The 16,579-nt window shown below is 24.3% G+C and overlaps 3 protein-coding genes across 3 annotated transcripts; 2 read left to right on the forward strand and 1 right to left on the reverse strand.

Moving 5' to 3' along the window:
• Position 1: 1 nt before the first annotated feature.
• Positions 2 to 4,601, forward strand: LOC113559259 (nucleolar protein 10). The gene is made up of 14 exons (XM_026964914.2): positions 2 to 205; positions 949 to 994; positions 1,596 to 1,810; positions 1,873 to 2,009; positions 2,175 to 2,396; positions 2,455 to 2,677; positions 2,753 to 2,878; positions 2,960 to 3,104; positions 3,181 to 3,341; positions 3,404 to 3,567; positions 3,689 to 3,776; positions 3,841 to 4,145; positions 4,220 to 4,313; positions 4,388 to 4,601. The coding sequence occupies exons 1-14, from the start codon at positions 155 to 157 to the stop codon at positions 4,532 to 4,534; spliced, it is 2,124 nt and encodes a 707-aa protein (XP_026820715.1). The 5' UTR covers positions 2 to 154; the 3' UTR covers positions 4,535 to 4,601.
• LOC113559262 (endoplasmic reticulum-Golgi intermediate compartment protein 3) lies at positions 4,546 to 16,363 on the reverse strand. Its single transcript, XM_026964924.1, has 11 exons — positions 16,145 to 16,363; positions 14,994 to 15,152; positions 14,811 to 14,930; positions 14,160 to 14,185; positions 13,700 to 13,794; positions 13,374 to 13,539; positions 13,081 to 13,138; positions 12,156 to 12,296; positions 5,412 to 5,515; positions 5,158 to 5,252; positions 4,546 to 5,044 (listed from the first exon to the last, which is right to left on the reverse strand). The coding sequence occupies exons 1-11, from the start codon at positions 16,248 to 16,250 to the stop codon at positions 4,903 to 4,905; spliced, it is 1,212 nt and encodes a 403-aa protein (XP_026820725.1). The 5' UTR covers positions 16,251 to 16,363; the 3' UTR covers positions 4,546 to 4,902.
• On the forward strand, positions 8,623 to 9,171 carry LOC113559263 (reactive oxygen species modulator 1). Its single transcript, XM_026964925.1, has 2 exons — positions 8,623 to 8,880; positions 8,949 to 9,171. Exons 1-2 carry the CDS (start codon positions 8,744 to 8,746, stop codon positions 9,055 to 9,057), a joined length of 246 nt encoding a protein of 81 aa, XP_026820726.1. The 5' UTR covers positions 8,623 to 8,743; the 3' UTR covers positions 9,058 to 9,171.
• Positions 16,364 to 16,579: the final 216 nt, after the last annotated feature.

A 16,579-nucleotide genomic window follows, 5' to 3' on the forward strand; every position in this document is an offset into this window, starting at 1 on the left:
ATAGAAACTGATAATATAACACATGGCCATGTGCTTGTTCGATTTGTTGTTAGTTGTTAGTTGTTAGTTGGTTAGTCTTGTGAAGTCAAAAATGTAATTGGAAGTAGTACGAATTTTTATATCAGTACATCCAGAATAGTAATATTCTTTAACTATGGACAGCCCATTGATTTACAACCTAAGCTGTGGAAAGTCCTTGCCAGAAGTGAGTTTTTTGTAGCGAAATATATTTATTTGTAAATAAGAGTATTGTATTTAAATATTGTATGGACTAATTTGTACAGATTTGTTTAACGCATCGATTAAGAATAAAAAGCAATCAAATACGTATGTTTTTATTCAGTAATATCACTAATATCTTTTCAAAAATAACCGTTGTTAGGTAATTTATTATTAAAAAGTTCGAATGTGTAGTTTTGTATACGTCAAATTATACACAAAATTCAGAACCGGCCTTAGGGTGGAGCAAAAACTGAAACAAATCATATTTTTTTTTTTTTTGCCAAAAAATAATAGTATACAATAATGTAAAATTTCATGAATGCAAAATGTCATACCAAAATGCGTGGCCTGTGGCTCTTGCCTAAAACCGGCAAAGACAAAATGAATTCATTTAAATACTATTTAGACTGAATTATTTTTAATTGATAATTATACTTTACTTTTCTCCAACTTCATTCTTTATCCATGAGATTGCACAAAAAAACTACTTTATCAAAATGTCGCATTTAATATTTTTAATGCACATACAAAATATCTATTTATTTGTTTCTGTGTATCATTTATTATTAAAAAAAGGTCTCGTAATATAATATGCAAACAATGAACAATGATTAAAATTAAAGGAAACATTTTTATCTGATATAAGTGTTATAGCTTAATTTTAAATATTACATTTTAATTAATATAGTGTTATATAATATATATCATACACATTTTTTTTTATAGTGGCTTTCCGAAAGAAAAAGAAGAACATTATTAAAAAAAAATCCTGGTAAGTTATATCTTAATTAATATATCATGTGAAGGAAAACGTATATACTTAAATATACATTACTATAATCAGAACCATAATAGCATAACAGAGAAAATAACAAAGATAATTTAAAATTCCCAGAATAGTTGTCCTACAAATTTTTTTATAAATATTAATAGTAATTATCCTGAACATTATTTCAGTACAACCATAGCACCTAACACAAAATAATATTATTATACTTTTTAATTCCAAATAAATACTCCTTAAACTCATCAACAGAATTAAGTGATTTTTGATTATATTTTATTTATTTCAAATTTCAATTCATTTTAAGCTGAGTTAAAACTTTGAAAGAGGCCCTATATTACCTGTATCTGAATATAGTTAAAAACCATTTATTTAAAAGAGAAAAATTGCAAACTTGTTTAAAGTTAATTACTCATAATATACACAGAAATTTTATTAAATTAAAAATCTTCTTAGCTAATATTAATTTTTACCCCTAAAATATTTTCACATTATGAATTCAATATTTGTATTTATTTATTTTATCATAATTTTGTTATTATAAATATTCTTGTTATTATTTAATTTGTATAAATAATTTTTTTTTTAGAATTAAAAAGACGAATCGAATTATTGCAAGACTTTGATATGCCTGGTCTTAGTACAACGGTAAAAGTAACACCAGATGGACAATACATTTTGGCTACTGGTATTTATAAGCCCAGAATTAAGTGTTTTGATGTCAATAATTTAGCCATGAAATTTGAAAGATGTTTTGATTCTGAAGCTGTTACTTTTGAAATACTCTCAAATGATTATAGCAAAGTAAATACATTATTATAATGTCGTTATGTAGATCTTTAATTGTTTTGTGGTTTTATCTTAAGTTTGTGATCTTACAATGTGACCGTTATGTTGAATTCCATTCTCAAGAAGGACGATATTATAGATTACGCATTCCAAAATTTGGCCAAGATATGAAATATCATTTCCCAACTTGTGACTTATATATTGGAGGAAATAGGTAAATAATAACTTAAAAACATTAAAAAATATATATTTAAACTAAAAAATAAAAGTTAATGAAAATTTGAAACAATTAACTAAAAAAATAGAATAATTGTCATTATAAATACCATTTTCCATCTTTTACTTTTCAAATAATATGTTTAATATTTATTTTTTTCAGTGCAGATATTTATAGATTAAATTTAGATAGAGGGCAATTTTTGAATCCTTTTGTATCTAGTGCTGGTGATGAAATTAACAAATTAGCTATAAACCCTGTACATAATATGCTTTTAACGGGTACTAAGGAAGGAAAAGTTGAAGCATGGGATCCCAGAGCTCATATCAGTATTGGAGTTCTAGATTGTGCACTAAGCTCGGTTACAAATGACACAAATATTGCGTAAGCTAAATAACAAATTTTTAGTTTAATCGAATAACTATATACTTTTTAATTTTAGTACTGACGGGTTTCCATCTATAACTGCATTGGAATTTGAAAATGCTTTAACATTAGGTGTTGGTACTGCTACAGGTCAAGTACTTTTATATGACTTGCGTTCCAATAAACCATTTATGGTTAAAGACCATTTGTTTGGATTACCCATACGAGATATTGCATTCCAAGATGAAAATGTATTGTCTATGGACTCATCTTCAGTGAAAATATGGAATAAAGATACTGTGAGTATTATTAATCAATAATTAAATTTAATATATTTAATTAATAAAAACTTTTTAAAAATATCTATTACGCAGGGTAAATTATTTGCTGCTCTTGAATCTGGTAATGAAACACAATTTAATAATCTCTGTGTCATTCCACAAACTGGAATGATGTTCATTGCTAATGAAAATACTAAAATTCAAACACACTACATACCGGTTTGTTTTTTTATATACCTTATTTTATTCTATAGATAATTACTTAACACAAAAATCTATTATGTATCTATACATGTATAGAGTTTAGGGCCAGCTCCAAGGTGGTGTGGATTTTTAGATGCTTTAGTGGAAGAATTAGAGGAAACTAAAAAAGAAACAGTCTATGATGACTATAAATTTGTCACTCGAAATGAATTAGAAGAACTTGGCTTGTCACATTTAATAGGTAAATACATATTTAATTTTGTTAAATTATTCATTTAATGAAGTAAAAACATCAAAAATGTGTTTAATTTTTTTAGGAACAAACTTATTAAAAGCATATATGCATGGATATTTTGTTGATATAAGACTGTACAGAAAAGCCAAATCTGTCGCAGAACCATTTGCATATGAAGAATATAGGAGGAAAAAAATAAGAGAAAAAATTGAATCTGAAAGAACTAATCGAGTTCAAGTTCAAGTATAAAAATTATTAATAAAATAATTTAACTTAAAATAATGATATAATCAATATATTTCCAGAAATTACCTCCTGTTAATAAAGAACTTGCTTTGAAATTGATAAATGACGACAAAGAAGGCAAGAAAAATAAAAAGAATACTATTAGTTTATTAAAAGATAATCGGTTTAAAGCGTTGTTTGAAAACCCAGCTTTTCAAGTTGACACAAATGCTGAAGAATACAAGTAATTATTAATTTTTATAAAATAAATATATTAATTTGTAGTGTATTGACTACAAATTTAACTCTCAATACATGAAATTATATATTATTTTTTTATACGTTATTTTTATTAAAACTTATAGGTTATTGAATCCAGTTTTGAAACGATTGGATAAATCTAAACAAAAGGAACTTGAAACACAAATTAAAAAACAATTTGATCCAGTTGATGTAAACATTTTTTATTTTAACTTACTGTTACACTGTACAACATACTAATTAAAACATTTTACAGGATGAAATTGAAGGAAAGCCAAGTTCTGAAGATAGCAGTGACGAATATAGTTCAGATGACGACCAAAAATGGGCTAAAGAACTAAAGTCTGAATATAGATCAGCTAAAAGAAGAAGAATAGCAACAGAGCGTGAAGAGCGTAATAAATCTGAAAAAGATAGTGATGATGACAACGATAGTGATGATTATGATTTAAGTGTACAAAGTGAACCTGCAATTAAGCCACCAAAATTCTACGAAATTAAAGAAGGAGAAGAATTTGTTGGTTTAAATAGAAATACATTAAATTCTATTCAAAACTCTAGGTAACATCTAATAAATCATAACAATTATTCCAATTATTAAAATTAAATAATTTTTGTTAAATGTTATATATTAGTGCAACATTGGGTGAAAGAATGAATTCGGAAAATTTCAATTCTGTCAAAATGTTATCTAGTGGTAATCGACAGTTTACATTTTCAACACAAAAAGTAAATATATATCAAAAATGTATTATTATTTATTCTATTTCATTGTATATTAACGTATTTTATTGTTATTGTAGGAAAAGAAATACAAGAAAGCTGACATAGAAGCTGAAAAACACAAAAAAGAAAGACAAAGCGTAATCAGGAAAGGTCCTAAAAACTTGCGAAAACCCAAATTTTATGCTGGTCCTAAAAATAAAACCTTTCATAAAAAAAGAAAATAATGTAATTTTATGATAAACAATTTGCACATCATGATGTTTTTTTATTAAATATACTTGATTACAATAATTTATTTTATTATTTTTATCAACGGCATATTTTGGCTAGGTGCTAGGTATTTATTTTTGTAATTGAAATATAGTTTGTTAAAAAATATTATTTCTTAATTGTTAAACGTAATTATGAAATTTGTCAAAAAAATGTAATCCTCTAAATAAAAACTTTCACCTTTCCACTGCAACTATTTCATATAATAATTTAATTATGTTGCAATAATAAAAAAAAAAACCAGGGAATAGACTATTTATTGTTAAGCCACGCACCTAAATATCACAAAGTACGCCACTGATATTACAAAAAATAATACGTTTTACTTATTTGAGTTAGGTAATTGTTTCTTGCGTATATTATACACCTTAGATACTTTGTACATAAATATATCAATGATCCAAAAACAAATAAAAACTCCACTGATGTTACATAAAAACTGGGTGAACAAATGCCCTAATAACCTAAATTAAAGAAGACAAATAATTAATATATTACTCAATTATAATAAAAAGTCAACAAATCAAATAAAGTAAATTAAGTATGTGTATACATGTATACACATTTTAAAATATACCTTGGTTTTTCAGTCAACTTAATCATAATTGGTGAAAATTCATAACTAAAAAATATTCCAGGAGCACCTGATGGTCCTTTATCGAATGCCATGACCTATAAAATCATACAAATAATAATATTATAATCTAAAATAATCAGTTGATCATTTTATTTTCTATAATATTCATCCAATGGGATAGTAATAATATAATAATAATAATATTGTATAATATAAAAAGTTATACGTAATATTCAATATAATAAAAAATTTACCTTGTGTTTGGTCACTGAGAACTGGTTAGTAGACATTGTTGATAGGTCTCTTCTTTGATATAGAGTTGGAACAATTTTTATATAATACTGAAACATGACTGCTCCTAAAAATAGTAAAAAAAACACAAGACACTTTAAAATTAGGATTATAAAACAAAATAAAATTTATTCAAAACTAATTAAATAAAAAAAAAATACTATGATTAGTATAATGTGAACAAAGGTATTATTTCAATAAATTAAGTATTATTTTGAAGAAGTTAAAAAGTGTATTCATAATTGTTAACACATTTATAGCATTAATAAAAATTTATTACTAATAACTCATAACTCAAAAGCAATAGTCAGAGATTTAAGTGAATTGGTTAATATATATTATATTTGTATTTCAAGAACAAATCCAATAGTACATATTATGTTAACTTAAATAGAATTTCTAAAGCAAATTCAATTTTTAAAAGTATTAGATAATTTTTTTTTTCATTTAATGCATGATCAAAAAAAAGTAGTAAGTTTAGTAAGTATACCTTACTAAAAACAATAAAAGTCATAAATTAGATAAATAACTATTTTAAAGCTTAAAAAACAAATGGTAGGTTAGTGGGTACTGCTTGGGCCTATGATGTGCATTAGGTGTCAATTAGGACACTGTTATTGATGTGTTAAACTTGAATTCAATAATATAACATTGTATACGATAAGCAATACTAGGCAAAGACTGATAGACCTATATCGCCAAGTGATGCGTATTTTCAGTATAGCTATTTAAGTAATTTATTTTACATTTAGTATTATACATAGTAGATTGATACAATTTTTTTCTGAAAATATTGAATTTATTACATTATTAGTATTTAATTATTATAATAATAAATATTTATACTATATTACATCAATTTATATAACTCAAAATGTAATTACATCTTTCTGTAAATACCGTAAAACAGTGAAAATAGAATTACAGTACTTATAAAAAGATAATATTTCAAAATAAATAAAAATTAATATATTGTTAATTAATATAGTTAATTTATAGTTAAATTCATTAAAATTCTAACGTCAAATGCATATAAAAAAAAAAATTATGACTATTTTTATACATATACATAAATAATTTTTGTGGGATTTAATTTTCAAAAATTTTTACCAAGCTAATTATTTGTTATTAACATTTAAATCTCAATTAAAAAATAATCATTTATTTATACTTTGTTATAAATGAAGAAGCCACCTATGCTACACTTAAAAGTTGAAAGCATTATATCATAGTATGTTATTATTTATATATCAATGACTATATCAATGCATACAATATTATAAAATTAGGTTTTCTTAAAAATAGCTAAACCAGAACACAGTTCTATACTTAAGTTCACATTTGAATTTCATAGCTGAAAGTTTAACTACAACCCAAAAAAGGAAGGAAAAAATAATTAGAAATAGATGTGGCACAAGTTACTTATAATTAAATTTAATTAATTATTTTTTCAATATCAATTATCAAAAATGTTCAAACACTTATTTGAAATCAAAACACCATTGGTATGTAAGTATGTTGATAGGAACATAAAAGAAGCAATAATTAAATTTAGAATGTAAATTTAAATGTTAAAATAACAGTTCAAACGTTGGCAAGCACAATATATATTTTTAACTAAACACAACTAATCAAGCTCAGCTCAGTATCGTTTATTAAATTAATTTAATAGGTGATACATACAATTATTAGAAATCAATTTTTGTGGGCCACACATAAACCTATTCAGTGGGGACATTATCTTTTTAAAAGATTTAAAAATTATGTTAAAATAGTATATAGAAGTATTAAGTAATGTACCATTTCATTAGAATGTTCAAAAATAAAACAACATAACTAATAGTAAATATAATAAACAAATATAGAAATAGCATTTTTTAATTGATTACCATAATTGTTTGAATATTAAATTATCAAATGATTAGCTATTTTAAGTAATATATGATGATTATATATATTAAACTAAAATAAGAAAGCAACTATTCAACAAGAAACCAAACTTAGCAATAAGTCTTGGTCAGTAAATCTCCTGTCAATAACAGTTATATATCAACATAGGAAACTAGGTTAATTTACGATAATAAGTATATAAGAAATAAGATAAAATGAAAATTGATTCTTCAATTGTGATCACCGGGACTAGGGACTTATAGGAGTTTGCATGTTTGAATATTCATTCAAAACGTAGATTACTGATATAGAAATTTGTTTCACAATACTAGGATTCTACGGTAATTATATTTTTCAGCATATTTTACATATTTTACTCTTTTTCACGTATTAGTAAATATTTTGTCATATTCTTATTTTATGTCCATAATTTACTCAGTGCCGCGTTAAGCTATGTTGGCGCCCCGGGGCATATTAAAATATGCCGCCCTTGAGAAAATTACAATTCAAAAATTTTCATTTTATTCAGCAATTATCCCTCGTTAAACGCGGATCTGAATTTACTTATATTTTAAAATTAGAATTTTATTTTTCTTTGAATTTAAAAAAAATATATATGTAAATACCTAAAAGAATATTCTATGAAATTAGTATGGATCATGTTTTCCTCAACTGCAAGAACATTTATAGTTGAAATTATGATCCACCGATATACTTTTATTAATTATATTGTATAGTACTTATACAGTTTTACACTTGTATGGTCACAATCATTGTTATTATTAAATGTTTTAGTTTTTAAGGCATATTTAGTGATTTTTTAGGGCATAAATTAATTCATATTTTAAAGTTTTTAAGGGCATGAAGTCCCTAGTCTTAGTGATCATTCTGTGCAGTCAATGTATTAAGCACCATAATTTCAAAATGTGTGTTTCATTTTTGTTCGTGTACATCAACTGTGTGTGTGTGTGTGTGTGTGTGTGTAATACAGATATAATACTCGAATAGTTGTTAATAATTAATGCAAGGGTTTTCTTCTTCGTTATCACAGTATTACTACAGCAGTTTTACTTTTACAGTTTTACTAATAATACTAGTAATACTCTATGGGTTTTAAGCATAATAGTGTTTGCTAAGTTTTACATTTGTAAGACGGAGATAACACATGCGGGTCGCGGGTGAAGCGTCCTCTTTATCAAGGTGGTTTATAACAACCTGATATAAGCTGTGCACAAGCGCATTGGTAATAAGTACGCTTAATAACTGATAACAACACGCATAATATATGATAACATTAAAAGTAAAAAACTGCATGGAAATTTTAACAACGTACGATTAAGCGAAGACGCGAAGGATCATTTTGATTTCTGTTACTTCTGAAACTTCGAAATCGTAAAACGAAAAGATGCCAGTCCCAAGTTCGAGTCTTTACGCAGGCCAAGGTAAACCATCGTGTTACGACAGAGTATCTACTTCATTTATGATGGGAGCCACGATCGGAATAACTATTGGAATTTTGTTCGGTGGTTTAGGAGGCTTGAGGTATTTTCTCTATACATTTACATTATAATAATATAGTGCATTCAAAATACGATTATTATTCTATATAGGTCAGGGTTCAGGGGCCGAGAGCTCATTGGCAGTATGGGCAAAACTATGCTGCAGAGTGGCGGAACATTCGGAACGTTTATGGGTGTTGGTGCTGCCCTTAGATGTTGATTAATAATTAATTGTTTATTTTTAGATACATTTCTTTTTTAATACTATATTCATGTAAACTTTATCTCTGATACCAACTACAATAAAAAATACATTTTTGTTTAGTAAATATTAGTTTTAATGATGTAATTTATTTAAATTTGGTTAAATGAATACTTATAAATTATATTTGCCATAGAATTATTATAATTCTACTCATTAATGGTCTAATAAAAAAATAAAAGTTGAAAGTCAGAAGTTGATGCTAGTTTTTAAATAATAACTTAAAAGTTTAACATTGGTGTCTTTTTAGGCTTAACTTTTTAACGGCGATATTTTTAACGAGTCTTTTACAAAAAATTAATATTTTGTTCCTCCCACAATCGTTGCTTTTTACTATAAGGTAATTCCCTAACCACTGTAATCCCTGTTTAACTGAAACTGAACAGATTCAGTAGTTATTTGGTATTTCTTGTCCATATTAACCATATAATAAAATTTAAAATCTGTCTACAAACCAAAATGTAAATACATGATAACCTATAAAAAGCGACAACACTAGAAATTATAAAATACTATTATGGATAAAAAAAATGTTGAATTAAATAAAAAATCTTTTTATTAAACATCGGGATACTTATACCAGTCAATCCTTCCTATAATATTCATACAATAAATGTCTAAAATAAGGTCGAAGTTCCGAGGTAAATGGTTTTTTTAAACCCTTTCCTTAAAAGTAATGTAATTAAACTAATTGAAGTCTAAAAGTAAGCTAAATTGTCACCAATGTCCAGTGAATAGTGGTATACTAAACGGGTCACTTATTTTACTAAAAATATTAAAAATAGAACTTAGTTATGCTATTTATGCCTTTTGTATATATATATCAAAATGATTAGGTAATGCATATGTATACAAATAAACGATAATATTATAATATTATTGTAATTGAGCCTAATATACTTAGCTGAAATAATTAAATTTAGTAAGTACAAGATTTTAAATTTAAAGTTAGTTCTTTCAAAAATTATGTACCCATAAATTGTTATATTTAATCTCTTATGACGTAAATAGTGGCATGAAATATATCATTATTTTTCCATTAAAAAAGAACTGAAAATATTTATGTCTTATACTATTGTGTAATAATTATTAGTTATTACACTTAAGATTGTTAATATTTATTTGGCCATTTGACAGAAAAGCATTTGTGTAAAATTATATTAAAAAATAATCAATTTGTAAGTAAATGATAAGATTTCAAGAATAATTTTTAAATATCAACAGATATATATGATATTAGTTAATCTATCACTTATAAGCAGATGCAGATCTAGAAATTAAATAGGGGGGGGGCTAAATAAAAAACTTCATGCACATAAAAGCATAGGCATTAAGTTTAAGTTTAGAAATATTTTAAGTAGGTACATAAGGCCTAAAGGAGAGGTTTCAGCCTCCATAGCCATCCACCTTGTATCCGCGCCTGCTTGTTAGTATACTAAGAGTAAGTCTCTAACAAAAATTAAAATAATTATATACCTTATAGTAATTCAATGCATGTTTGTTTTCGTATTTAACAAATTTAATTGAATTGAAGTTAAATTTTTTTAAATTGGTAAACAATTGTTTGAAGTTAAAAAAAAGTATCAAAAAATAATAACAATATCTACCATCTTATATGGTAAGTGATATATTTGATTTATAATCTTGGAAAAATAATTTGAATAATCGGTTCAGTGGTGGACTGAACGACCAGGATACCGGGAAATTTCCCGGTGGGCCACCACTCATATAAAATATTTATTTATTTATGTTATTATTCTGAAATTATAAACTAAAATATTACCTAATAAGTAATAAGACAAATATGTATAATATTAAACATAAAAAGCCAGATTTCTGATTATTTATTTTCGGCCAGGCTGTGCTTGTTGACAACTTATTGTAACAAGCTTAAAAAAAGAATCTCAAATAGTTATTAAGTTATTCATTTTATTTTGTTTTATATCAATTAATTAAAATATTTAAAAATTTAAAAGCTAAATTATGTTTACAAAAATATATAATAATTATATTATATTATATAAATATAAAGAGCCGTTGGTGTACTGAGGGCCACTAAAATTATGATTTTTCAGGGCTGTTTTTTTCTTCTAGCCCGCCACCAATCGGTACTCAAGTTATAATATTTATAAATACCAAACTTGTTTTTATATTAGTCTTTATTTTATATTTATTTTGTTAACTTAAAAGTGTCTATATTTAAGAGGATGTTATACAAGCATGTGTTGTATCTATCTTACTAACATGCATCATAGCAAATTTGCTTTCAGCAGAACACATTTTGTGATGTAAGCTTTAATAATAAAATAAATTTAAAGCTTACATCACAAAATGTGTTCTGCTGAACGCAAATTTGCTATAATGTACATTAGTAAGACAGACAACACATGCGAGTATAACATCCTCTTAATAATTATTTTAAAATCTGTTTTTCTATTATAATAGGACAAAACCTACAAATTTAAACGTATGTTTATGTTTCTATAATAAATATTAGAATAAAAATAATTACTAAGGAATTAAACAAAGAAGTACTTTTATCATAAAAATGTGTTGACTAATGTAACATGCAACATGTATACATAACAACTTAACTAACACATTAATATATTAATTAGTGTATTCAAATTGTATTTTTCTTTTAATACCATAAATTAACTAAAATAATAAAATCCAATCAAAATAAAAAAAAAAATATAAGGTTTCTACATATATATAGAAACATTATTTTCCAATTCACGCATTTAGAATAAAGCAGTAGAATACTCATAAATTGTATCTCTTCCAAACCATGTAAATTTTCTAAAAACTGTATAGACTTAGTACATCCCTCTCCCTGAGTAGATATTTAATAATAGTAAAATTAATTAAAAACAAACAAAAAATAATCTGTTTTGAGTTTATTAATTTTTAACTTAAAATTGGTGAATTTTTATTTTCATTTAGGTTAACTGAAAAACTGAAATACTAATTTAATAGTATTAAATTAAAAAAAATATTTGAACCAATAAATTGTTCTTCCTTTTTTTAATAATAAACTACATAATATTATTTACCTTCTTCAGCAATAGATTCAGTTGAGTCCAATGGATTGCCACCATTACTTGTAATTGATTCCAATTTTTGACCAAATGATAAATGTCTTATAATGTGAGATGTGTTGAATGACGAAGACGAAAATGGATGTACATCATGAACTAAAACATAAAATGCAAATTAATTAGTAGTAACTAATAATGTAATAATTAAACCCAGGTTTAATGTAGGTTTTATGTTTTTTTACAGGCAGCTATTATTTTCATTCTTGTAAATAATTAATTTTTTTAGTTTGCAAATAAACAGACAATGTAAGATCAGGCAACAGAAAAGTTCAAAATTAGATACACATTTAATTTTAAATTTTTACCAGTTACTTTATAAAGATTTGGTCATACACTTTGTGGTTTAATATTTCTATAGATAACCATTGTCAAATATTTGAATAATGTAGTATACAACTATAGTAGTAGTCTATATCAAATCCTTTGCTACTGTATTCACCAAACAATAATATTTCTAAAAATTGTATTGGATTTTGTGGCTATACAGTTATATGACATATTCACATCAGTCATAATAAAGTTATTATGAATTATAAATATCTACATTTCAGTTTTCAATATTTTGTGTGTAAATTTACTTGATAAAAAAAATAAAAAAATTTAAAATATTATATTTTATATTTTTAGATCAGTCAGAAATTATCAACTGATATTATATAAATTTAATTTATGACTAAATATGCACAAAAGACAGTAATACCATCACAATATTCCATAAATCTTGAGACCTAGGTATTCCTGACACAACTGGAGGCATAGCCAGGCCATAATAGTCTAGTATTTCAATAATTACACTATTAAACATCAATACATTTATTAATAATCATTAAATAATTTAAATATTTAAATACCAAAATGAAAATGTTAAAATATTACTCACCATGCATATGGTTAAACGAAAAACTCATTCCTGGAGCAATATGAAAACTTCCACTAACCTAAAAGATAATTATCAAAATAATAATAATTTATCTTTGATAATTTGTCTACACTTTAAAACTCTATTAATACATTTTAAATAATTTTATTAGATAAATAAATCAGTAGTAATTTACTTAATCAAATAATATTTTTTGATTAATAAATGTTTTACTTGACTCTCTATTTACTAAATAATTTTCATTCATATTTATTAATAATAAAACTAGCATTTTTCAAGTTTTCATTACTTACCCTATTTACCAGTAGTGTACCATATAGTTGGCAACCTTCTTTAAATGCTTTGTCATACATTTCATTTTGAGATGATTGATTCATGCATTGTTCTATACTTAAAGGACGGAAATCCCAATTTTTCATTTTATAAGCTCTTTTAACATCATCACATGTATTACAACATCTAAACATTAAATATTATTTTAATTAATTATTGCATAGTATGAAATGTTTTAAATTCTTAATAGAGGGATCTTAACATTACCTACTATAATAAGATGGATTAAATAAATATTAATTTTAATTAAATTTTAGTGAAAATTAATAAAATATTTAATACTTACAGAATAGTTGAACTTTCTGCTCCATAACAGCTTCCACAAATTGCTGTAGCATTATCAGCATTATCTGTTTCATTTGATTTTAACACAGGTGCAAGCTAAAAAAAATGTGTATTATTTTTTATATAAACTTAAAATAAAAATAAATTAAAATATAGTATTGTTTTATCTTTTATTTTATTTATATGGTTTGACTTAAGAGTGCTTTTAATTTTAATATGAGTACCAAAAACAATCATAAACAATGAATAAAAATTCCAGATACGCCACTGACAGAGACAACACATATATATAAGCCTTATGGTCATCTTAAACACATTAAATTATATTTCAATATAATTATTTAAAAATATCATAATCATTACCATTATATATAATAAAATTGTAATAGATACATCAAATGATTTTTTTATATGACATTTTTAGATACTCTAGAAATTAAATATTTAAGTAAATAACTTACATTTAATGGTTTTTTACTGCCAACACCTAAAACAAAAATGTATAAAATATTAGTAGAATATAATTCAACTAATCTAAAATATATAACTAGGGCCTAGAAATTCATGCACTAAAAACTATCAAAATATGCATGCAAATATGTTTTTAAAATCATTAAAATATGCGCTAACTTTGCATGTTTATATACATTTTTTACGTTAAGTATTTTCGTTTTTAATTAAAATAATAATTAAAAGACAGGAGAAAATATTCACAATTGTAACATGATATAATATATTGTTGTATTTACTTCAAAATTTACAACTAAGAATTTTAATGAGTTTTCAAGTACAAATGAACGGCGATTTTCAGCCTGACAAAGCAACCACTTTTAATTTTAATCAGGTTTTTATTTTATATTAGCAACGTTTTTATAAGCACATTTTTTTAACAAATAAATTTTAATTATGCTCAGTCTGACATTTTCATGAAATTTAATATTAATAAAAAATAAATAAATAAATAACACACTAAAATTTAATTTTTAAACTCATTAGATTGTGATTCAAATTTTTATCTCATCCAGCAACTTTTTGATGCATTGTAAAAACATGCTAATGCATGAACTTACGGGTCGTAGATATAACTATCAATAATTTAAACATAATCTTACCATCAGATTTTTCAGGATCACTAATTGGTTGTCCTTCTAAATTTAATCTCCGTTTATAAATATTATGATCAACTTGCAGATGTGTTTCACCTGAATTATCAACTGCATCTAAAACTAGAACTAAAAAGAAATATTTTTAAACATAAAAGCAAATACTATTTAATTATCAAAGTAAATACATACGATCACACGATATCTTAGGAACAACAATATCAAAATTTATTTGTAACTTTTTATTTCGTGATGTGTCAACAAAAAGTTCTTCAGTGGGAGTGTTGTCAAGATATTCAACTAAATTTGACACCATCAAAAAAACAATGGTTAAAAAACAAACCAAAGAAACTAAAAAAAAAAAAATACAATTTAATTACCAATAATTTGAATACATTAATCTGAGTCAAGTATAATGAATTTAATGTTTACTATGCAATTAATTGTATTGAAATCATTTTGAATTTTAATAGGACTACTATAAGTACTTTTTTAAGTATCAAAAAGATACAATTATGTTTACAACATAAGATTAATATTTTATTATATTTGTAACATCTTATAATAATTTAAAATTTATAATATTCATTTAATTTTAGCTATCAAGTATTATTGTTTACACATATTATACTAGGAAATAATGCAGAATTCAACACATGAACTACAAACTTGAAATATATTTCAACATTTAATACTTATCGTCTTATCAATTGTACAGTCAGTAAATAATATTTAATTTATAAACACTTGAAAATATAAACAAAAAAATATAAATAAAAGTTAAACCAAAACTCGACAAATTTAGAATTAACTAATTAATTATATATTGATAAACAAATTTAATTACCATTTAGGTTTTAAAACTAAAACCAATAATTTTTTTTTAACTACATTACATATTACATATATTATATTATGTATATTACATATACACACAACCATGTATGACTATTGAAATATATAAATTGTATAATAACTTTGTTTTAAATTATGCTAAACTTATAAACTGTTAGACTGTCTGATTTAATTTTTAACAAAAAATATGTAAATATTTTTTAACTATTTACAAATATATAAAAAAACAAACGAATATAAGGGTACTTTAAACTCATACTTTTATAAAATATAAACATATTTTAATTCAACTATAGCCAAATCATTAAATATAACAAAATTGAAAATTATAACTACTATTTACTAAAACAATTATATTTCTGAGAGTAGATAGTATTATGCAGATATATAATATTACAATTACATAATGTATATATATACACTGCTATACAACTATGATGTTGCCATATTAAATATTATAATATCCTCGCTAAAAATTATTTTTTTACCAATTCCACCCCATACAGTTTTTATTTGAACTTCTTCTAATGGTTTAGCAAATGCATCAAATTGTTTCAACGTATTGATACAAAAAAAACTTTTCTTCGTAGACATTATTTTTTTTTATACTAGACGTTTTTATTTATAACTATGCATGGACAACAAACAATAAATTTTATTTTATTTATAAACACGTCAACTAAACTAAACTATAAAAAAAAATATCAAATTGTCATTACGACTACATTCAGTGTTATCAGCTTGTACACAAACTTTTAAAAAGTTGTTAGTGATAATAATGATATTATTGTTATCAATAAAATGAATACGTTTAGATTAGATAGATAAAATATACTGAAGTGCGGACTATGATGTAAAAACTGCGCGACGTATTTTTCGTTACTCCCACTCCTGTATTGCAAGAAATTGAACTTCCATACCAA

This window comes from Rhopalosiphum maidis, chromosome 3 (genome assembly GCF_003676215.2).
Source record: "Rhopalosiphum maidis isolate BTI-1 chromosome 3, ASM367621v3, whole genome shotgun sequence".
Taxonomy (NCBI): domain Eukaryota; kingdom Metazoa; phylum Arthropoda; class Insecta; order Hemiptera; family Aphididae; genus Rhopalosiphum; species Rhopalosiphum maidis.

Coding starts and splice junctions, on each gene's coding strand:
- LOC113559259 (XM_026964914.2), top strand. CDS start 155: ATGGACAGCCCATTGATTTACAACCTAAGCTGTGGAAAGTCCTTGCCA. Junction 2,010..2,174: donor TTATATATTGGAGGAAATAG/GTAAATAATAAC, acceptor TATTTTTTTCAG/TGCAGATATTTATAGATTAA. Junction 2,397..2,454: donor ACAAATGACACAAATATTGC/GTAAGCTAAATA, acceptor TTTTAATTTTAG/TACTGACGGGTTTCCATCTA.
- LOC113559263 (XM_026964925.1), top strand. CDS start 8,744: ATGCCAGTCCCAAGTTCGAGTCTTTACGCAGGCCAAGGTAAACCATCG. Junction 8,881..8,948: donor GGTGGTTTAGGAGGCTTGAG/GTATTTTCTCTA, acceptor TATTCTATATAG/GTCAGGGTTCAGGGGCCGAG.
- LOC113559262 (XM_026964924.1), bottom strand. CDS start 16,250: ATGTCTACGAAGAAAAGTTTTTTTTGTATCAATACGTTGAAACAATTT. Junction 14,186..14,810: donor TGATCCTGAAAAATCTGATG/GTAAGATTATGT, acceptor TTTTTGTTTTAG/GTGTTGGCAGTAAAAAACCA. Junction 5,253..5,411: donor TCTCAGTGACCAAACACAAG/GTAAATTTTTTA, acceptor ATGATTTTATAG/GTCATGGCATTCGATAAAGG.